At 33.1% G+C, this 25,514-nt stretch overlaps 1 protein-coding gene across 2 annotated transcripts in view; it reads right to left on the bottom strand.

The window, feature by feature from the left end:
• LOC146537892 (mitochondrial cardiolipin hydrolase-like) overlaps window positions 1-25,287 on the bottom strand; it is a 107,332-nt gene extending 82,045 nt beyond the window's left edge. For both annotated transcript variants that reach the window (XM_085188405.1, XM_085188406.1), the window contains exons 1-4: window positions 24,711-25,287; window positions 24,283-24,605; window positions 24,141-24,192; window positions 22,410-22,682 (exon numbers count right to left, since the gene is read on the bottom strand). In XM_085188405.1, the coding sequence (XP_085044531.1) occupies window positions 24,172-24,192; window positions 24,283-24,605; window positions 24,711-25,170 (804 nt within the window). In that variant the 5' untranslated portion in view covers window positions 25,171-25,287 and the 3' untranslated portion in view covers window positions 22,410-22,682; window positions 24,141-24,171. The remainder of the gene's footprint in view (window positions 1-22,409; window positions 22,683-24,140; window positions 24,193-24,282; window positions 24,606-24,710) is intronic.
• Between the last annotated feature and the right edge of the window lie 227 nt (window positions 25,288-25,514).

Genomic DNA, 25,514 nt, shown 5'->3' with positions numbered 1-25,514 from the left:
AATAATCAGTACTCATACGATTTATCTACCAATAATTACATATTATAAAGTAATAAAAAAAAGATTAGTGTCTATTGCCACTCAATTGGGAGTGTCCAACTCGCACTTAACCGGTTTTTTTAGCCACAGCGACTAAGCATGACCATGCTATGCTACACAGGGCATTGGTTATCAACTGATAGTAGTCGTCAAGGCATGTCAAAGGCCACTGTGGGACGCAACAAATTGAAACATCAGATAAAAAACAACACTTCACATACAAAAAACGTGACTTTAAAAAATATATGTTCATCTTCACACGATATCGATTGCAGCCACGGAGCGAATGAGAAGTCATCACTTCTTGCTTAAAAACAAGATGAATATTGATAAATAGTCGTCGTAGATAATAGTAGATTTTTTTCAAATCCTAAGATTTACTTAGGATCAATTTCATTTGTGTTTGCATCATTACTAACTTAAAAGATCTCGTCATCAATTTCCCCCCAAACACTGTTGGTTTACGCTCTTAGAACAGTGATAAAAGTTTTACCTAAAATCCCAAAACAACGAAAATATTCTGCGCGAGTGAAATATAAGACCAGAATCATCACCACGGCATAAAAACATGATGTAGCCATAAAACATAATATTCATGTAATCCTAAACATTCAATATTTTAGATATAATACTAAAACATAATCGTGTTCTAGACAAAATTGTATTAAACAACCCCTAAGCATCGCAAGTGCCTCCCCAACGACCCCTAACATATTTTCAACTTGTATTTAATATGCGCTCGTAAAACAAACGACTCCTTAATAACAATGTAAGTGCGAGGTTTTACGACATCGTTTTATGATGCAATTTGAGCAGTTATCAAATCAGTAGATGGATTGCATTCTGTTATTGTTTTGACAGCGGCAAAGCCTGTAGGATGTAGGTAAGTATATTATATTGTCGTTATATTGTTAAGGTTCCGTACCCGATTAGGAAGAAATGGAACCCATTTACAGGTTTTTGTCTACCTGTAGCTGTACCATGTAGATCAAGCTGGAATTATTATTTAAGTTGCTGCCTTATCAAAACCTATAGGAGGCGAAAAAGTCAGTGTAAACGGAGGTAGAAAGAGTCGGTTGACCTTCGGAAACAAAGTATCAATGATATTGGAGGAAGGGCACATGAAATGCATAAGGACCCCCCGGTGGCCATGAGGCGGAAGAGGTACGCGGAGACCGTAGTTTAGTATTTTCTCTGGCTACCCTACTAGGGATAAAGTATAACAGCAAATTTGCCTTATAATCAGAACAGTGTCGATCCGTCACAAAATAAATTATTACTCAATATAAAATAAAAAATAATAAACATATCGATAAATTCCAAAAGCTAACAATAATAATCTCGAGCTATTACTAAAAACATAAAAAGTTTAAGGCGCATTAAACAAATTAACTCAATACAAATGAACACACAGATGTAGTCATTAAGGTGTTAGTAATAGAGATTTTAATTGCATGCAATTAAAATTGCTGGAACAATCGTCGAGGGCAGGTAAGCGGGCCAGGTAGTCGCTAAAATCAGTACCGTACGAACCAAGTTTACGGCGCCAAGAACGTGATAATTGCCAAGTATTTGTCTAGATATTATTTGCACTTTTTAAATTATATGATAAAAATTTAGTAACGAGTATATAAAAGGAATATAATTGTGGGCAGTCAGATAAACAGAACCATCGTGGCGCATTGCCATAGCGTCTTGGTTGTGAGTTCGATTACCAATAGGCGGAATGATTATATATTTTTTAAACGAAGCGAAGTATTCAATTTCGGCACTCAACACTTCTTTACATTAGATTTGATCTGCCTTATACACTGAGCGGGGAAAAGAGTGAAGCTACAACTAATATTTGCCTAACCACAGCGAATTGGGAACCCCCGTACCCGTTCCCACTTTACACGAAATTCTGGAGGCATTGTATGTTGAATGGTGGAACTCAGCTCCGCGCTTAGCTTCATCACCAAACCTACAACCAGTCGCGTTTACAGTCACACTTTGTGCCCCATGCGCCACGAGAAACTAACTTCTTTAAAAAAATGCTAGCCAATACGGGGTAAAAAAACATCATGCCGCCCTACCTTAAGTAAACGTCCACATACCAAAAGGATAAAGATCAATTCACTTGAACAAATATCCTGCGTAAGAAATGCGTTCAATCAATATTAGCTCGTCGAATTAGATATTATGAATGCTAGGAGCATTCGTGATACATGAATTTGCTATATATATTCAATAGTTTCAAAAGTAAATTAAGATGAACACATAGGCTTTTCTTTATATATTATGTACTAAATGAATATATTTAAAGGTAATTCGTGGCTCGTATGCGATAAAATAGTAGTAACTAGTACCAATAACTATCTGTTATGATTCATGTCCATTTTCTTTTTGGCAAAAACACCTCTCTGTGAACACGTATGGCTGTGGATATTGTAGAAAAACAATCGCAACTATATTTTGTCAAGTTTGTGAATAAACGTTGGAGATATACAGCTATTAGTCATTATAATTGGTTATTTGCTCACAATAAATAGTAATTTATATACAAATAAACAAAAACAGTCAACAATGAAGAAGTGGTAAAATCGTTTTATCATATAATAACTGAGACAGAAGTAATTCGGTCGACGTTCATTTGTCTAGACTTGCTTAGGGAGAATAGTTATAAAAAAAAAAGATTTGCAGAATACTCGAAAAAGGTGGAAAGTACAGCAATATGTCTCCATAGCCCGAGGGCTAATTGCAAAGTCTAGGGGAGCATGATAAACGAGATTATTTTTATGTCTAAACACCCCATCGTCGAGACTGTTACGGAAAATAACTTCTCTCGAGTCGTTTGCCAGCTTTAATATTCTCTCCCCCATGCGTACATTAATATACTAAGCACACGGGTCTAATACCAATTAGTTAGTTATTTCTATCAAAATAACGATTTATTATCACTTAATGCTAATTTATTGCGGAATCCTCTTAAACATTTTTATTGCTTTCAATCCTCAAATTATCAAGTTGAACACGTCCAAATGACAGAATAAAAGTTATGTCCTATAATATTGCTCTCTTAAAATTCACTACGAGTTGGAGGACAATTTAGAATTGTCCGAACATAGGTCGTTATAACCACTATTAAGGGGGATTAGGGCTATAAAGGGTGCTGCCTGGAGGGTGGCATGCCCAGACGATGTTGGCAAAAGGGTTTCGGAAAATGTACTGCACAGACATTCTAATTTAACGACATGTCTCCGAGACTAAGACAGCGTAAAAAAATCTAAGAGATAGCCTTAGTCTAGACAATTTGTTGAGAACAGTAAAATTTCCTGTCAATACCACATTAAAGAAGGGACTATAATGTAATTGAGTTAGCCGATTGCTAGATAAGCCCAAGGGCACTACTAGCAATTTGTAAAGTTATAACGGTTTGTGAAAATTATAAAATATATTACAAATCGACATGAAACGCGAACATTTCGCTCATTCATATTATACAAAAATAGACACTCATTGAGCTTCTGCTTCCTTCCAATAAGCTGTAATCCACGCTCGATCGGTTTTGAGATATATTAAGAGCTGCCGGCGATTTCGCTACTAGATCCAGTAAGACCTTTGTCTACAAAGAGATGGAGAGATGGTCGCCGTCTCGTCGCCTCATATTCAAATCTCTCGTGTTTATTGGTCATAACTCAGGGCTGGAGTCGTTATGAGCTTCCGGCATTCCGGCAAGATTAAAACGGGCCCCACTACTAGATACGTCTTGACCGTCCGTTTGTACGTGACTTGAATTGGCGAACGATTTTAAAGTGCCCGCTAATCTCGTGAAGTATTATTAGGATTAGCTTTTACTTGTTAATTTGAAATAAATTTGTTTTTTATTAGATAAATGATATTATTTTATATATCAACAAAATATGAAGAAGGCCAGTCGTGGCGGTTGTGGGTTCGATTCCCACTCCAGAAAAATAAATATTATTTATTTTCATTTCTTCGCTCTTGTTACGTTAGCACACAACCCAGGAATCGCTGACCTAGGACCACCCAGAACATGTCCCACAACGTCACCCATAATTTCATTTCCAATTAATATATTGCACAATTCTCTTAAATCTTGGAATTGTTATTTGAATCCCCGCACCTGCAGTTATAATTAAAATTAGAATTAAACGTAGAATATAAAATCATTCTTGTCTCCGACTTTGAGCAAGTCTCACCTTTTGTAATAATAAGTTAATTTTAATAAAATATTTTTAAGTAAAATCGGTTTTTTTTGGAACCTACGCTGCCACCGTACATAATTGGCGCAGTCGGTAGGATACTCGCGGGCCGGGTCGCGAGCAACGTAACTTAAAATTCGGGAATATCGAATTTAACGTCTCCGCGGACCACCCGGGTGGCTCTCAAGCACCAGCACGAGTATCCAGAATCTACGAGGCGGCGCAGGAGTATCCAGACATTGATGCACCAGAGAAAACAGATTTAACCCAGTAAGTACATTAGAATCTTTCTAGTGATTGCTTACCCGTATTTTTAAGTTTCCTTTTTCCGTTTCCCTTTTGTGGCAATTGGAGATTTTTTATATTAATTTAGGTTTAATACGAAATAAAAACGCGGTTCTTAAATTTCCTTTTTCGGTAATCTATATATATAAAAGGACTTGTCCTCACTGACTGAGGTAAGACGCACGCACAGCCGTAACCGCTGTGCGTAGAAACGTTAAATTTGGACAAAAGTTTACTTTCGTAATCTGGACATCCACTAAGAAGGGATTTTGAAAAATTTTAACCCTAAAGGGGTGAAATAGGGGTTCAAAGTTTGTATGGAAAAAAAATTAAATCGGCACCGATTTTTATAAAATTTGAAATTTAGATTTTTAAAAGTATTTAATTGAATACGTGTTTCATCGTTTTCTAGAATTCTCCCCCTAAGGGTGCAAATAAGGGGTTGAAAGTTTGTATAGATTTTTTTTAAATCGTCACCAATTTTTATAAAATTTGATATTTAGACTCTTAAAAATATTTAATTGAACATATGTTTCATGGTTTTCTAGAATTCACCCCCTAAGGGTGCAAATAAGGGGTTGAAAGTTTGTATGGGAAAATTCTTAAATCGCCACCGATTTTTATAAAATTTGATATTTAGACTCTTAAAAATATTTCATTGAATACATGTTTCATGGGTTATTAGAATTCACCCTTAAATACGCAAGCGAAGCTGCGCGCGTCCGCTAGTCTAAGATATATAGGTTTAGCAATTATTATTATAACGTAATTAATTTTTTATTATATAATTAAATAAAATATAATTAAATTAAAATGTCTGAATTAGATAACATTTTTAAAGCTTTACGCCTAGTGCCCGAATTTGACGGAAATTCAAATGTTTTACCCAGATTTATTAGTTTATGCGATCAATTGGTACAGGAATTTATTAGTAATAATCCCGATAATAATTTAGTTAGTATTGCTCTTGCAAATGGCATTTTAAATAAAGTAACAGGCTCAGCGGCACGCCTAATAAATACAAGTGGTATTCCTTCAGACTGGAGTGGCATTCGTAAGTCGCTAATTAATAATTTTTCAGATCAACGCGATGAAACTGCGTTGTACAATGATCTCTCTCTTTTAACACAGGGATCTAATACCCCTCAGGAATTTTATGAACGTTGCCAAAATTTATTTAGTACAATAATGACATATATTACATTGCATGAGGAAATTGGTACTACAATAGAAGCTAAAAGAATTTTATATCAGAAATTAACTTTGCAAGCGTTTTTAAGAGGTTTAAAGGACCCCTTAGGCTCACGCATACGATGCATGAGGCCGGAAACCATAGAAAAAGCGTTAGAATTCGTTCAAGACGAATTAAATACTATGTATTTACAGGCTCGAAATGAACCCGACAGGACAAAGCACCCCCAGAACTTTTCTTCTCAGTCTTTTAAGGTAAATAATTTTAATAACCACATTCCACAGTTTAAGCCACATTTTCAAGCTAATTATCCACTTCGTAATAATTTTATAACTAACCCACAACAGACATTACATAGACAACACTTAGGCCCAACACGTACTCAACAAATATTTAGAGCACAACCCCCAAATTATAATCCCCATAATGCATTTAGAATTATCCCACGTAATGCACCCCCACAATTTAACTCGACCTCTCAGGCACCTCGTCCTATGAGCGGTGTTAGTAATTTTGTACCTAGAAATTTACCACCTACTAGACATATTCCAGGACATGATTGGAGTAAGCACGGAAACCCACCACCGTCGAATTATTTTAAAACAAGGGAAATGAATTTCCACGACAGTGACCTTTATGACCAGTACTATGACTATTATGATTATTATGACGATAATGAATATTATAATTACGACGATTATTATTACGCAAATCCATATTATAGTAGCGAACCACCCCAAGAATTATCCCAAAATTGCGAACAAATTGTAGAGGAACCTTCGTCATCAACCCTTAATAAAGAAGAGGATTTTCAGAAACTCAAAATTTTAGACAAACCAAAATAGAACTTAATCTCCAAACTCAACGTCAACTTCCCTATATTCAGATTAAAAATCCCCCTCTAAAATTGCTTATCGATACCGGCGCGAATCAATCTTTTATAAGTCCAGATGCAGTAGAAAAATATTTTAATAAATTTTCTTTAAAATATGATCCTTTCGAAGTAAGTAACGTACACGCTGTAAGTAGACATAAGTATTCCGTAACTATTCCCAGTTTTCCTGAATTTAATAGTAAAGATAGCATTACATTTTTTATATATAAGTTCCATAATTATTTTGACGGTTTAATCGGTACGGATTTATTAGATAAATGGGAAGCGACTATCGATTATAAAAGAAAATTATTTGTTACTTCAAACGCGTGCAACCCTATTCAAATTTATAATTCGTGTAATTTAAATTTGTACGAAAATATTATACCGGCAGGTACCTCGATATTAGTAAAATTACCAATTAATATTCGTGAAGGTGAAATTTTTATCCCAGAACAAGTAATCTCTAGTTGTATTATAAAGGAATGTTTAACTTGCGCGAAAAATAACAGAGCTATTTTAGAAATTTATAACCCCACACGCAATGACATTATTTTTTCTATCGACAAACCTATCCAGGCGGAATTGAATAATATCGAATATAAGCATACCGAGCGAATGATAGAACGCGAAAAAGATGTTCTCTCCCGTTTACGGACTAGCCATTTAAATGAGGAAGAAAGAATTAATTTAGAAACGCTTTGTGGTCGTTATTCGGATATATTTTATTTAGAAGGCGAAACCTTAACGTTTAGCAATACAATTAAGCATTCGATTAAAACGACAGATGAAATACCCGTATATACTAAAAGCTATAGGTATCCTTTTATACATAGACAGGAAGTCAGGGAACAAATTCAGAGCATGTTAGATCAAGGAATTATTAGACCCTCAGACTCAGCTTGGAGCTCTCCCATATGGATCGTTCCAAAGAAAAGCGACGCTTCAGGAAAAACTAAGTGGCGCATTGTCATAGATTTTCGTAAAGTTAATGAAAAAACGATTGACGATAAGTATCCTATACCGAATATATCGGATATTTTGGATAAATTAGGTAATTGTCAATATTTTAGTACATTAGACCTTGCTAGCGGGTTCCACCAAATTGAGATGAACCCCGCCGACATTTCTAAAACCGCTTTTAATGTGGAGCATGGGCATTTCGAGTTTTTAAGAATGCCCATGGGCTTAAAAAACGCACCCTCGACCTTTCAAAGGGTCATGGATAATGTCTTACGTGGTTTACAAAATAAAATATGCTTAGTATATTTAGATGACATAATAGTTTTTAGCACTTCACTTCAAGAACACATAGAAAATTTAGGAAAAGTCTTTGATAGGTTACGCGAGTCAAATTTTAGAATACAAATGAGTAAGTCGGAATTTTTAAAAAAAGAAACAGCATATTTAGGTCATGTTATTACATGCGACGGAATAAAACCCAATCCCGACAAGATATCTGCTATTCAAAATTATCCCATTCCGAAAACGAGTACCGAGATAAAACGATTTTTAGGACTCGTAGGTTACTATAGAAAATTTATTCCCAACTTTGCAAAGATTATAAAACCACTCACTCAATGTTTAAAAAAAGGTTCAAAAATTATTTTAAATCAAGATTATACAGATTGTTTCGAAAAATGTAAAAAATTATTGATTAACGATCCCATCCTGCAATACCCCGACTTTTCTAAGGACTTTATACTGACTACGGACGCTTCGAATTTAGCTATAGGCGCTGTACTTTCGCAAGGACCTATTGGTTCAGATAAACCCATTGCATATGCATCTAGAACTTTAAACACGAGCGAAATTAATTATAGCACAATTGAGAAGGAATTATTAGCGATAGTTTGGGCTACGAAGTATTTCCGCCCCTATTTATTTGGAAGAAAATTTAAAATTATGACTGACCATAGACCCCTTCAGTGGATTATGAATATTAAAGAACCCAATTCCCGACTGACTCGATGGAGGTTAAAATTAAGTGAATATGATTTTTCTGTAATATATAAGCAGGGTAAATATAATTGCAATGCCGACGCTTTATCCCGTATAGAGATTCATAATGAAGAAGCGAATTCAATTGCAGTAAATTGCTCAGAAAAATCCCCTTCGAATTCAAATACAGCAACCGTACATACAGACTCAGAAAACCCTATTTTAGAAATTCCCATAACTGACGACCCCTTAAATAAATTTCATAGGCAGATTATTTTTAACATAGTTGGCGACATTAAAAGTAGACCTGTGGTATCGAAAATATTTGAAAATTATATAAAAACTACGATTTCAATTTCAAGTTCAAATCTAGAAAACGACGTAGTATACGCGGTAAAAGAATATATAAATCCCAAGGTAAAAACTGGTATTTTAATTAATCCCCCATTAGGTATGTATAAAATAATCCCAATAATTCAAAATAACTTTAAAAATTCTTCAATGAACCTTCTCCTTTGTAAAAATAATTTAGAAAATGTAAAAGATTATTTAAAACAACAAGAAATAATCAAAAACTATCATGAAGGTAAAACGAACCATCGCGGAATAAATGAAAGTTATCTCTCGTTATCGAAACGATATTTTTGGCCAAAATTAAAGGAACAGGTTACGAAATATATTAATGAATGTTCTATCTGTGGGCAAGCGAAGTATGACCGTAATCCTATTAAGCAAAAATTTCAAATTGTTCCTCCCCCAACTAAACCTTTCACCATAGTTCATTTAGATTTATTTAGTGTGGAAAATCAAAAATATTTAACAATAATTGACGCATTTTCAAAATACGCACAAGCTTATCATTTAAGGGATGCTACTGCGATTAGTGTCGTACAAGGGTTATTAATGTTTTTCACTCATCACGGTGTGCCCTTGACGGTCGTAACCGATAGAGGTCCCGAATTTTCAAACCAATTATTTTTAGAGTTCCTTAGACTACATAAAATTATTCACCATAAGATATTACCTTGTTCGCCTAATGAAAACGGAATAGTGGAACGGCTCCATTCCACATTATTAGAACATTTAAGAATATTAAAATTAAATCAAAATGGAGAATCAGTTATTAATCTCATGCCTTATGCTCTCCTAGCTTACAATAGTTCTATTCATAGTTTCACAAAATGTCGACCTTTAGATATAATAACTGGACATTTCGACCCCCGTGATCCCGTAGACATTGACCTGACAGAACAATTATTACAATTATATATAAGCGATCATCGCGACCGAATGAAAAATGTTTATGACATTATTAACGAATCTTCTTTACACCAACGAACCCAAATTATTGAAAATTTAAATAAAAATAGGGAACCCGAGACTATTTACTTACCCGACCAACAGATATTCATACGAAACCCTAAATCATCTCGACAAAAACTAGCCTCTCGTTTTACTCGTGATAATGTTTTAGCTGATTTACCAATACACATTTATACAAAGAAAAAACGATTACCTGTCGCAAAAACGAGGCTAAAAAGAGTACCTAATAGTGCTCGATTGTCACAGACTGACGATCCTGTTAATGACCTTGACCCTAGCGGAAGAAATTAATTTTAGTAACGTGTAGATTTAAGTAAAATTCGTAATAGTTTAGATTTTAAAGCTTTCCCTTTTCCAAATGCAATGCAGCTGAAAACTTTTAAGTTTTACCGTGTTAAGAGAGGACTCATTGATCTATTAGGGTCTGTAATAAAAAGTATTTCGGGAAATCTCGACTACACGGACGCCATAAAGTATGATAGAGCCATTAACTTACTAGAAAAAATAATGAGTAATTTAACGAATACGGAACTGAAAACTAAATTTTATAACTTTTACACATTTTTAATTTTAGGAGGCAACATTCGTGCCAAAAGTAATTATCAATCTATTTTCATTTTTAATATGTATCAAGATATGTTAAGCAAATTAAATACAGTATATAAGAAAATTAACTTTTAGATATTAGTTTTAGTTTTATAAATGAAGGTTATTATTATAATGCTTAAGATATTATTTTAATTTTCAAGTTTCCAATTGTTTTCCCTAAGAATTTTCCTGAATCATTTGTACTCTGTACCTAAAATAAATCGCCACATCTTTTATTCCTCTCACCCCTTCCTAGCAATTCACGAAAAAGATTTTATGTACCTACATAGAGGCTGAATGCCCGAAGATCGGTGAATCATACCTATATGATCGTATTGTTAATTACCTACAAGGAAATTCTGAAATAACACTAAAACACTGAAATTTTCGAGGCAACTAGGAAATTTTCCGCACAGCAACCTATTTCGAAGATATCTACTGAATCTAATAATCTTTATCATACCACAGTCTCATTTTATGAAGTTATTTTATGAAAACATTTTATGAAAATTAAGAAAAATGAAAAGCCGAAGCCATCGAGTGACAGGAATTCTTCAAAGGAAGAGGCCAGCGCTCGAGATCAACTAGAGCACATTCTCCAGCACTATTCGAGATCCAAGGACACCGAATAGGTGCTGTTCTTCAGGAGGGAGGTGTTACGTTAGCACACAACCCAGGAATCGCTGACCTAGGACCACCCAGAACATGTCCCACAACGTTACCCATAATTTCATTTCCAATTAATATATTGCACAATTCTCTTAAATCTTGGAATTGTTATTTGAATCCCCGCACCTGCAGTTATAATTAAAATTAGAATTAAACGTAGAATATAAAATCATTCTTGTCTCCGACTTTGAGCAAGTCTCACCTTTTGTAATAATAAGTTAATTTTAATAAAATATTTTTAAGTAAAATCGGTTTTTTTTGGAACCTACGCTGCCACCGTACATAATTCTCTGGCAGCGAGGCAAGACGCAGAGTTGAGTTTTGGCACTTAATACGCAATGCCTCCAGAATTCGGCAGATAATGAGGAAGGGAAGTACATTAATGGGAACGGAGTATCTAAACACTGGGTCACCTACCCTGCTATATGCGGGATACAGCAAAAAAAAATGAAGCAGCCACTACAGTTCAAAAATGTCTGCATTTATTTTAATAATAAGAAGTAAGTACACACTAGACACATACAGATATAATAATATTTAAAGGAATAGCAGCAATAAGCACTATTTTTAAGACGGTAATTTAATTTAGGTAACAGTTGCTTGCCAGTTTCAGCACGTCGAAACCTTATTTAGCTCAAAATTGGGGACACAGCGAGTTTGAGCAACTATGTACAGTACGAGTGGAAAAATTACTCCTGTTCTACAATAAGGTTACTTGCTTAATGTCATTTATGATATTGAGACTGTAAACGCAACGGTTGTAGGTTCGTTTCCCACTTGGGAGAATGAATTAATTTAATTTTCTCGTTTTGAGTTTTATGTAATTTATTTTTATGCCCTAAGATTTAATTTTATATTATATTATTATGGGTTATAACAAACTATTTAACTATGTAAATTTTTAACATCACTTGTGTATTCAAAATTTTCAAACTTCGAACCGTTATTTTTTCAGGTTGGTTAAGAAATCAGGATTCGTCTATATCTATTTACGATAACGGCAAATTGACTCTTTTTATACAAGCACAATGAGAAAATGCCATAACATTACTTTTAGTGTAAATCTTGTAAAGGCCTAAATGGGGGTCCAAGCAAGGGTCGCAAATGTTAAGATAGAGAACACATTATAGACTCTACGTGATCTGAAAATGTTATATTCTCAATAAGTTTCATTTATTGGACAGGTCGTTTCAGGAAAGTAAAGTTTTTATTACTTTAGAATTATTATTAATAAAGATATCTAAAATGATCTACTTCATTTTACCGAATAGAATATATACTTATGTATATATTTTTATTACACATTCAATATAATCGATTTACACACCTGGCATTCGTGGTATTTAAAACTAAAATTAAACTCAACGCATACAGGTAGACAAACCAAATTAGGTAGTTGTCGATAGACCTGTGTCTACTGCCTATTATGTGTACAAACTCTAAAAGTTAAAAGGCATAAATTACATTCAAAGAAATTGTTTTATTATTTAAAAATGCCTCCAAGTTTCGGCGGAAAGTGAAGAACGGAGTGTCTCAACACTATGTTGACTCTGCGTACCCTGATGTGTGCGGGATACAGCGTGAATTTTTTTTAAAAAGTCTTAACTAACTGATCAAACCAAAAGAAATTCCTTATTACTTGTTCAAATTCTCGTAAAAGCGGACAATAGGGCTAATCCTGGGCCAACCATTCCCACAGTTAATCTAGCAAAACATCTTAGAAAATTGCAATTGGAAATGGAACTTTTAGAATCTGTTCTGACAATGCATCGGCTACAATGCATTGATCACAATCGTTTAGAAAAAAAAAGCGATCCAGTCAGTTGTAGGGAGAGCCGTACATCTGCCGCAGCCGGCGTACCGCTTACTTATGCGTGTTGTGGCTATGGTGTTAGTGTGTATCGGGACTTAAGTAGTTGGTTTTACTTTTTACTTATTTATTAATTCCAATATTTATTTTTTTAGCGTCGCGTTGTATCGTGTACACATCAGGGTAGGCAGAGGGAACCTAGTGATAAGACACTCCGTTCCCCATTTTCCGATTTCTGGAGGCATTACGTGTTGGATAGCGTTACTCTATGCCGCGCTTTGCCTCGAAACCAGACCGAAGAAATAAAAATGTTAAATATTTCATTACTTCAAGTTTAAATTGAACCCACATCTTTTAAAATTCCAAACAATTTAATTTACTAAAATCGTCAGTTTTCACACTATCATATTAATATTTATATCAGGCGTCCGAAACACATTCAAAAGATGGCTACCATACAAAACTTTAGACGTTACATCAAAACTAAACTATATCGAAGAACCCAAGCCGTAATGTCTTCAGCAGCACGTGTTCTATCCATAGCGCAATTTGATGGCAAAAAAAAACAATGCACCCTTGTCTAAGGGAGGACAAAACGTGGATTATATCATACCTACTATTATATCCATCGATATGAGAAAAAAATGTTTAGACGCTTTCCATTTTGTACGTGATTTTAGAAGAAATGTTTTCGTTATATATTAAACGCATGAGATTGTTTGTTCGTTGAAATTTAAAAAAAAATATATACTTAACAAAGTAAAATTTGCAAGGATTAAATTTTAAATTTTCAAAAATAAAACGCCACAAGATACATAATAGAAGGTTATTTAAAATAATTCTATCCTCGTTTACTTTGTCCAAAAACAATCTTTAGCCTTTGTAATATTTAGCAAAACTTTGTTTTTCGTGTCTATCCACAAAATTTTCCAAGAAAATCTAACACAATTTATTAGGTAAACACAGGCCTCTCGCGTTGAGGCAAAACCAAGTTTGCACTAAATGTTTTAAACACAGAGAACCTCTTATTTACACAATAAATACAATTGGTACATAATTTTACAAATTTTGTAAATTACTTCTTTTAGAAAAAATATCCAAAGTACTTGAACTTGAACATAAATATTACAATATTTAGATTATTTTTAGTACTTTTTTAGTAGAGTGTTCAGTGGCTTAACATAACGCCGTGCTTTGTTCCGTTACCAGAGATTAAGACTTATATAGATCAACATCGTTCCCAGATTTGAGAACAATTTATAAATATGGACCTAAGTGTGAACAAAAAATTGTCCGAATTCGATAATTTGCGTATTGAGTGGCGGAACTCAACGCTGCACTTTGCAACACAATAATATCCAAATTATAACTTCTGTTCTCTACCAACACACCTTACTTATCGGGAAGCATTTTTCCATAATTTAAAGCAAAAAAATTTTTCACGCAAGCAATCAGTCAACGACCGTTGCGTGTATCGGTCCAATCTTGCGAGTCGGTGCGATCTGACAGCTCAGGTTCGCGCCGAAATACGAAATGGTACGTGAGAAACGCCTCGAGGCCTTCAAAATTATGGTTACTTTGAATAATGAGATTCGAAGTATGAAAAAGTATTTAAATTATAAAGAAAATACTATTTAACGATCAATTTTATAGTAGTTAGAATATAATAAAAACATTATCTATCTACGCGGAGACTGTTATCTACAACTTAATTAGAATTATTATGTCATATTTTGGAGTCGCAATCTCTTCGCTTTCCTTGTTACCAGAGCGACGAAATAAAAAATATTCATATATATTAATTCAACCCCAAAATGTGAATGGAACCCACAATCTGTCGATACAGACGCACGCTTCTGCCCCTGCGTCACTACTGGCCTAGCAAAACTCTTATTTACGAGACCAGTCGTGGTGCATAACCATTAGCAATATTTGTATATGTGGACAAAATAAGACTTAAGAATATCTAAATATTCTTTAGCTACGGCAGAAAAGATTTATATATATGTTTTCGGGACAAGGCCGAGCTAAAATTATATAATAATATAATGATTGCAAATACATGAATATTTTATTATAATTATAATTTTCATAAAGTACCTATTTAGAGTTACAAAAGTTAAGGTCTTAATTAATTTGCGACATAGTTATTTACAAGATTTTATGCCTTTAGTTTAGTTAATCCAGATTTTATTGTAATTTATATGAACGGAAGCAATCGTTGTGCTGTGCATTACCATCTGTAAAATGCGGTAAGTAGTTATGGGTTAGATTTTGTACATCAACGCGAATCGAACGGTAAGTAGGTAATCTAGTGTCTGAACTCTAGGTTCTCTCTCTGCCGAGTAGACAGATTGCTCCCGCTTGCTACTCCTGCCGCCTGCCGCATCATACTACATCAAACTATTTCTAATTTTTAAATATTTAGACAATTTATAAATACCTACTTAAGTTAAAAATACTAATTGTAATTGTACTAAATAGCACAAAAGATTAAGTTTCCCACTAAATTAATACATGATTATATCGTCAATACTGAGAAATAAGCAACCTTTTACAGACTAACACTATTAAAAACAACATTGTATTATATTACTATGACAAAATAGATTCTCATTTAAATACCGTTGAAACGATAAAGTAATAAAATTAAGATTTCTTAGATATGTGCCGTTTTCAATAATTTTGATGTCCTCATCTTGTCGTTTAATTTGCATTAAAACAACGTCATCTACGCCCGTTGCCATAAACTAGTTTAATAAAATTAAAATAAACAGCTTCACGCCTTTTCCCGCACAGCAGTGAAGGCTGCGGGAATCTAGTCTAGTCAAGACACCGCGTTTCCCGCTCACTGCCCAGTTTTAGAGACATTGGATAGACATGACTAAGCGGCGTAACTCTACTCTGCGTTTGGTCCACCAGAGCGATAAATTACAAAAATATTAAACTATATTTATTTCCTGGAGTGAGGACTGGAACCTATAACCGTCGCCTCTGCAGTCAGAAGGGACTCGGACGGGAGGACGGCCTCAAATTTAAAAATTATTATATAAAAATAGTAGTGAATTTTGTATCAAATAATTAATAACCAAACGTAGATAAACGTTTAAAACATGACAAATATATCGTAAAAAGACAAAGCAAACTAAATGACATAACACAAGTCTATATTTAGCAAACCTTACGAAACAAGAACCAACCACGTTTTAATTTACAAAGCTCACAATATATAGAAGAATAGTCATAATTTAAATACTGAGTACATATTATGCGAATAAAATTCCACAGCTACCAATATACTCGTACAAGTCACTTGGCAAGTACAAGAGGCAAGGTCACACGGTCGGCATAGTAACCATAATAATTAATGTAGCATATTTAACATATAAACGAGTACCGGAAGCCGCCAACTAAATATACAGGGCTAGTGTCTAAGCCGCCTTTTGTGATATTAAATTATTGTAGATTATAATTTATATAAACGTTTTATTTGAATATTGACTATAACTATTCGCGGAATTGGTCGGTTTTGTTAAATACTTTTTAATAATAAGAGGCCAGTCGTAAGCAAGGGCACGGGCGTGCGACTATTAACGTGACAGGTTGTGGGTTCGATTCGGACTCGGGGATTTTTTATATATATGGATTTTAATTACCGTCTTGGTAGACAAAGCGCGGAGTTGAGTTTTGTCACTTAACAAGAAATGTGACGAAAATTACCCTGGAAATATGCGGAACAAAACGTGTTTGCTCGCAAAACAAACTAAAGATTGATTTCATTTTATAAGTAGGTACATCATCATCATCAATCCAACAATTCCGATTTGAAGACACATTTTAACAACGTAACAATGTTTATTAAAATCGACGTATTTAAAATTATACCCAGCAAATTAAAAGAAATCTTTTAAATATAAATAATGCTTCCTTTGAACACCATTTAAAATGTATTGGACCGAAATCAAGATGAAATTGAGAACATAATTACTTGGTTCAGATTTCGTATTTAATAAACATTTAAAGATTATATAAAAAGGAGATAACTTAAAAAAATGTTCATTCATATTTTCAATTATTTCCCACCAACAATAACTCACAAATAGTTCCCAATTATTAAAGCAGACGCAATTTATGGTATATTTTACTGCTCGAGGAGCGTACAATAATAAATATTTCAAGACGTTTTTGTTGCGAATAATCACACATTAAATTGACCAAGTAGACCTTAGGGCTGGAGCGAAGCGAGGAAAAGATTACATTTGGTCCATAAAAACCCCATCATTTCCGGTCTAGACGCTCGCGTGGATACTAACGATGTGCAAGAGAGTTATTATGCTATTTACTTATTATATAACTCGGTTGAACCTTTTGTCGGCACCGAGAGGTGCTGTATGCGCGAATTAATGTGCCGAAACAGGCTTTAACTGATATCGTCTTGTTGTAAATATAAAACTAAAATGAGTAATTATGGACCGCGTGTGGTCTAATTAACTTGATGAGAGAGAACATGCGATACTCACTCACCTTTGTGTTTTATACGTTTACAATGTTATAGGAAATCGGTTTATTAAGCTTAACAAGGGTTTTAAAAGCTAGTAGGTTTAGCTAGTATTGTTTGTGTGTTGTTACACAGTGTGTGTAATGTAGAGGTCTTTTTTTTATTTTAAAATACAATATTTAGATTTATATTAAGCTTAAATTACAATTTTTTAAACAAAACAGAACAAAGCTAAAGTTTAAATATTTCTCTCTCAGCTCCACGCTAGAAACGACACGAAGGAGCCTTGTGTTAAGACACTTCGCTCCCCATTTTCCGCTGATTTCTGAGTGGCAGAACTCGACAACAGAGAAATGAAATGTATGATATTAAATATTCAATTTCCTCTAGTGGGAATCAAACCCATAACCGCTTGCACCCCTGCGCAACGACTGGCCTCAATATCTACAAGACAAATAACCAAAAACCTTTGTATACCAATAAACCCTTTACAGTTATCCAGCTGTGTGATGGCACACACAAAAATAGCTGTCACACAGGTCCATACAATCGAACTTTTAAAAAAATGCCATACGAAATACGGACACCATAAAATTAAAAACAACGATAACTATTAACCGCTCCACGTCCGCCTTATTCGGCTCGAGACTAACCGGTACAAGCATTTATAGTTTCTTTCTTTCTTATACCGCAAATACCTTTTTTAATGTCGACATAAAAATTATTAGTGGCGTGCGTGCAAGACGAGACCGAGATATTTCAGTATTGTATGAATAATCGTGGATCAGATGTTGCCGACGGTGGATTACTATGCCAAGTCCACTGTTACGAAATACATTAATAAATAAAATTTAATCAGCTTCACGCATTATCCCGCACACAGTAGGGTGGCAGAGGGAAACTAGTTTTAAGACAATCAATTGCCCACTTTCTACCGAATTCTGGAAGCATTGCGTGTTGAGTGGCGGAATTCAACGCCGCGCTTTGCATCACAACACCAGAGCGCACAAATATAATTTTTAATAAATATTTCATCTCTTCGTGTAGTGATCGAACCCACAATCAGTCGCGTTTACAGTCACACTCTGTGCCCCTGCGCCAAGAAAGGCTTTGTTAATACTTAATAACTATGACTATAATAATTAATATAGATGCAAAAAAAACTTATTCGTATATAAACTGTTTGTAATTAAGTATAACATACGTCTAGTGCAATAGCGGAACTGGCAGTTGATCATTGTATCATTCTAATTACTAAATCTTTTTAATAATAAAAAAACATACACATATTAAAATAAGTTCTTATAAGTATATTACTTATATCATAGTAATAATATAGATAAAACTATATGAAAAAAAATACCGAAACGATCCTAGTATTAAATTCCATAAAAAAATTTAGACCATGCAACTAACTGAAAGGTAGTCAGAAATTTAAGACGTTGAAGAAACAATTGAAATCAAGAACACGGCACGCGACAGCAGTCAAACTAGTGAGAACAACCAGCCGTCGAGTATAAAATTAAAAAAAATACAATCTGTCTTTGAAACTAATGTAGGCTATAGGGTACGCGAATACGAGTGAAAATTCGGCTCCCAATGTAGTGTGTATACACCATACATACAAAACGCGACCCCTTCTTCCAAGACGTTATTGTGCAAATCTTACCATTGTGCATAAGTTATTGTGCAAAAGAAACCAAAAACCATCGGGACAAAGCTGGCTAAAATCGCACCTGGCTGCAAATGTCGCGTCTAAAATACAACGGCGTAACCGCTGGTACGGAGAACGAATCCGAATAAAAACTGCCCCGCAATAAATAAGGGCTTAATTGCTTCATTCGTGTCTGGGGGCAGGTAAGACACTGTAGAGTGAGTTACGATATGTCAAATATCTAGGGTAGATATTCATTTTTCACAATAGAATATATACGGCCATATTGAAAATGTAAAATTCAATAATTCACAATATCTGGGACTGGGTGCAGTACTACCCACTGTTGCCACGGCACTCGAAGGGTGGAGGGTAGGAGCGTCTCGCAAATTGATCGTAAATTAAAAGAATAACTGAATTTTTGAAGAAGACACGCCTACTATTACTGTGTGAAGTGATACGTTTTATGACAATACACGACAATCGTAGTATAGCCCTGGTGCACAATAGTGTAATAATGATTCATTTTATGACCACGTTGAGTGTTATCACTTGAACTGGAGAGTTTTGTCAATTTATAGTTATCTTGTATGTCTATTACAAAGAAATAAAAAAGATATTGTTTCCTTTTAAACTATATTTAATAGCATCTTCAATATGCGGTCATCGTGGCGCAGAGGCAAAAGTGTGCAACTGTTCAACTTTAAACGCGACGATTGCAGGTTCGATTCCCACTCAGGGAATTAAATATTTAATAATTTTCTTTTACTCGCTTTGTGTAACGAGGCAAAGCGGGGCGTTGAGTTCCGCCTTGTCTTAACGGGCGAGTGTATTAACATTAAGTTTTCTGGTTCCCTGAGACTCTACTGATATATGCAGGATTACAGCGTAAAGATACCTTTATAAAAAATACAATATTTCGATTTACATCAATCAATACATATACGGCATAGGCTGTACATAACATATGGCATATTTGACAATATTATAAAAAAACACAATTAAGCGCACATCAGTATCTATTATAATACAAAGGCGTTATTTCGTATATATAATCTCAATCGCCATAATATATGCGGCCACTCGACTTCCTCCCAACTCCATGTCTGTATATCCGGGGCAGTCAACCCTTAGGGCTTTGTTTGTAAATAAAAACACTTTAATATGTTAAACGTACGCGGTACGTGAGTCACTGTTACGTTAGGGCTGGGAACACAGCTGTGCCATGCTATATTTGTAATTTACTACATATACTTGCTTTGATGGTGTACAAGTATTAATTTTTATATTAATTCTATATAACTTTTCTATTTATGAACTGATTGTAATAAAACAAACACTAAATGTTAAGGAAAGTTTGCCAGAATCCGAAAGTTAAGTCGTTTTTGAGATAAGCTTGTAAAAACGCACAGACAAATAGTCAACATTTTTAATAATGATTTTGATTTGGGTTTTTTTGTTATATCTAAGGTTTTATTATACCTAAGAATAGAAATGACTTCAAATGCTATTCGTCGAAATCAAATGATCAGTATTAGAATTAAAAAAATAAACAATTTTTCCTTATTTTCATTCAGGGTATTATAAAAAAGTAATAAGTAAGTAACTAATAAGTGTAATAAATGTTACCAATAAGAAATTATCAAAACTAAAGGCTACTTTTAAAGGGCCTTACAGCGTTGTGGATTTTGTCTAGAGTCTAGACTGATCGCAAACAGGGTCGACATTATGAAATTTTAGAACTAAATCTATTTGAAGTGAAACAACTTTGAAAGTTCTTTTAAGACGAAAGCCTTATAGTGGTTTTTAAAATATATTTTGCTAATATTTACAGATACATCTACAAATTATTTTCAAATTAATATTTTTAATATAAGATTTTCTTTTAGTAAATCTGTAAATCTAGTGTTAAGCTAGTCGTGTTGCGTGTGATTGGTGGAATTCAACGCTTAGTTATTAAGATTAGGAAATAAAAGTATTTAATACTCCATTCCCAGAACGAGAATCGAACCAACAACCACCGCGTTAACAGTCACGCCTTTGTGCCACTGGGCCACGACTACCTTAAAGACTATTAGTGTTCTAATATTTATAAATACTATCTTCTTATTAATAGATATAAATACTGTAGAGTAATATTTTAACATCAATGTTGTCTTCTAATTGGATAGATTTCGGATTTAACTTAGAAATGCAAGTCTAATTCAGATTCTCGTTAGGTAGCATTACAATTAGACAAATTTCTAATATAATTTGAATATTACGAATATATGAATAGTTTGAGGCATGTCGTGGCGCAGGGGCTCATGCGTGCGCCTGTTAACGCGACAGGTAGTGAGTTCGATTTGAACTCGTGGAAATTAAATATAAGAAATTAAAAAAAAACGATCACTTAACTAACCTATTCGAAAATCATCGTTAAGCTGCCCACTTCGGTACAATTGTCTTTTAATAAAATTCAAAAGGCAGTTAAAACTAGAATTAGATGTAACACAAGGCTTCGTACCGATAACCATCTTTACGACACCTGCTTCCCGTGTTCGCCTAAATAGTGGTAAAAACAAGCTAATCAATGTATTTTGTATTCTACTTTCATGTATGGAAAAAAATGTTTTAACTGGCCTTCTGAAAATTATTGTTTATATGTTTTTTATATGTTTTTTTAAAAGCTTCGTTTTTTTTTGTTATGACAGTTAAGTATATGTTTTTTGGGTGTTCGGTTGTAGAGAGTGGTGATTCGGGTTTAATTGACATTAAATGGTATTAATTAGTTTTTATTATGGTAATTGTTTTTAAATTGAATGGGGTAAAAGTTTTTTTATAAGTACACAAATATAAAAGTATTTATTATGATATTGTCAAGAGAATTTAATATTTGTTAAATTTTATTATAATAGAAAGAAATATATTGATAAAAGTTATAAGTTAGAAATAAATGACGATGATGTAACTACACCCGCATCGCAGACACTTAATATATTTTAATACAGGGAATGCTAAAATTTAATATTGAATGCCTTTAAGAGTGCCATAATCAGAAAATAATAGGTAAATTTTATAAGAAATAATATAAATATTAAAATTGTATTTTTTTTTCTAATAAATATCAATCACTATCAATTTATCTATTTATTACAATAATAAATTAGCAATAATATAAAATCCCTAACTACACGTTACAAAACTTATAAAAATTATTGTGCAATGCGTACTTTGGCTTTAACGTGTTCGGTTGCGACATCTATACGTAACGCTCAAACTACTATCAACTTAACTAAACTATTCGCCGCTAGATGTCAGTGTTGGTATAAAATAAAAATCAAACACTTACCAGCGCCACCTAGCGTTGGAAAGCCGGACTAGTTCCTCACTGCTTAGCAATGACTACAACAACGCCATCTATTATCACTGCATCCAAAGCGCACTTTTTAAAAAATCACAATTTTCTTCCAAAATAATAGAATCTGCTAGCAACTAACACAATTTTTTTTCACGTTTTAAAATTTTTGTTTTTATACATTTTATAACTCACTTTATTGATATTTGATACACAATTTATTTTACACTTGCACATGTGGTGTTGCATCATGAGTTCATTTTTTATCTGAAACAAAAAATATATAATCAAATATCAAATATATTAAATAAAAATTAGAAAGAGAATCTTTGTTTGACTACTATTAAATTATGATTTTTCTTTATTTGTGTAAAAAAGAGATTGATAAAATACCAAACTGAACCGAGTGTCACATGGTAAAATTACTTCATCTTATTAAATTTAATGTTAAAAATAACAATTATTAGGAAATAAATAATAATAATATCTTATGTATACATAAATATCTAATTTTTTACAAGCTAGGCTAGATTATTAAAATAAAGTATTTATTAGACAGCAAAAACTAAAGCTTCGGCAAACTTGTTTTTAAGTAGAAATTTTGTTTTCTTTTATCAAAAATAGAAATATAACGTCTCTATTCTCGTAATAAATAAAATGTATTAACATTTATTAAATTCAATATAAAAAAGTTAAATAATATGTTAAATTTGAAATAGTAGCAATATACCTGATGAGACAAGTTACCATGCTCTAAAAAAATTTTTCATTTTGTTGAAAAATAGATAGAATTTTTTAACTGTTTTACATCTATAATCTTTTATATGCCATAATCATTTTAATGCGTTATAGTTGAAAAGTGAGAATTGACACATAGGTCAATTAAAAGTATTTTATTTATTATTTGAAAAATATTTCTTTTAAAAAATATGAGTTTAATTCAAGTTGTCAAGGTAGGGCTTGTATTATTTAAGAAACCATATTATATATTTTTGTGTAACAAATTTATTATTTTCGAAAACAGCATGTTCATTGACATCGTCATTATAGCTGTCGTAATTTAATGATTTTATGTAAAATTTACATTTATTTCGTAGTGAAAGATATATTTAACTCACCACAATCACATTATCCTGTCGTGGTATATCCTTCAGCATTATATACGTGGAGAAAAATTGAAAAGAAAATAACCAAAGTGCAGTTTTGTGTTCAACCTAAATGTTCGCTTTAAAACGTGTTTTATCGTTTTAAGCCACTTTAAAAGACTTTAGAGCGATAGCACAATGAAGGAACTATGTTTTCTAAAATATATTTAAGCATTAAAGTCCACGTTCACGACTGAAATTTCAGAAACTGACTGAAAATGCAAGCACGTGCACTTTGAAATGCACCTATAAGAACATAGAAAAAAATAACTTCAAATTTTTACACACGAATAATTACAGTCAATTTCACACATTAGTCAATATACACGGATTAAAAACTGCCAATTTATTGAAAACATAATAACCAATTCGAATATCAGCGGCTGAAAAAACTACACAAAGAAAACATATGATCGATCGAAATTGAATTGAAGTGCACATGGAATTGTCTCTGGTTGATTTCGATAGCTGTCAAAGTTATGAATGAAACTGAATGAACTGAATGATAAAAGACCATAGACATAAATATTATAAAAAAATATAAATTGAAATATTAGGACAAAATATATTTTTAACTTACCACTTCAATATTATAGCGATATGATTTTTCGTCAAAGTGATGAAAGTATAGCCTGAAAAATTTATACATATTAATAAAACTATGATAGCCATATTTAAATATTGAATTTTATTAATTATATATTATGAATAAATAAACTCACCGGCTCATCTTCTACCCATAAGCTTTCAAATTCTTTTTCAAACTTATGTACAATATTTGCGTGTGAGGTAACTATAACACTTTCATGGTTCGAAACCATAGCTTGAGTTGACCAATTCAATGAACCCGACATGACAAAACCCTTACATGGTTTTATTTTTGCTTGTTGTTTCACACTATGTTTCAAGAATTGCGCATGGATGTTGAGTTTCTCTGCATAAGATTTCAATATACTTTTTCTTTTTATAGCTTTAGGTCCATCTATTATGCAGAATTTGTGATGCATCAAAATAGATTTTTTGTTTGTTTGTACCTGTATAAAACCTAACAAAATAAAATAAACAGTTAGTACTGTCAAAAATGTTATAAAAATATTTATAAGAAATAGTATATTAAAAAATGTTAATATAAAAGAACTTCAAAACTTACTGTATTCTTTTAATTTTTTTATTTGCGACGGAGGAGTGTGGGCCATATCAGTATCTACAATAATACGCACCAAGACATGTCTTTGTCCCAATCTTACTATTTGCTCTGCAATTTCGTTACTCGTAATCAGATACATACACACGTCCAATGTTTCACGGGCTGATTTTATATATTTTATCAATTTGAAACAATTTAATTCCCTACTTTCACATATAGTAACGTCTTTATTCGGTGGGACCTTTATTGTATGGCGAACAACATCGTCCGAAAACAAAATCACATCATTTATTTCACGGTTTCTGTTATTTAACAAATCACTACACAAGTCGTCGCTTACAACATCAGGTTGAGAACTTTTAGAAAAGTTAAAAAAGTATTTACACAACTTCTTTACCACTTGAGAAGCAACAACTACGGTAGCGGTGGACGCTAAAATTAATTTTGCACTTTTCCAATCCATTATGAACTGTTACAGGTCAATTATCTTAACTCCTTCATATAAATTCAGTATTCCACCATGACGTCCACGCATTTAATAATTTCAATACAGAAAGGATAATTGTTATCTACCCTCTATTAAAAAGTAATAAGCTTTCAACAATATAAAAACTATTCTTTCACCCTTTTATTTGAAATGAAATAAAATATAATGTAAATTTTTATATAATTTTAATTTCATTTCTAATATATTTTGATAATAAACTGCAATTTAATATTCCAAAATATTAATAGTAAAAAGTGTTATAAAATGGTGTATAGTCTACGAGTATCTTATACAATCGATGACAGTAGACGTAAAAAAAC

This window comes from Heliconius melpomene, chromosome 7, assembly GCF_056956725.1.
Source record: "Heliconius melpomene rosina isolate 202511_hmr_F chromosome 7, ASM5695672v1, whole genome shotgun sequence".
Taxonomy (NCBI): Eukaryota; Metazoa; Arthropoda; class Insecta; order Lepidoptera; family Nymphalidae; genus Heliconius; species Heliconius melpomene.
Note: the sequence above shows the minus strand (reverse complement) of the source record. Positions and strands in the feature narration are given on the sequence as shown.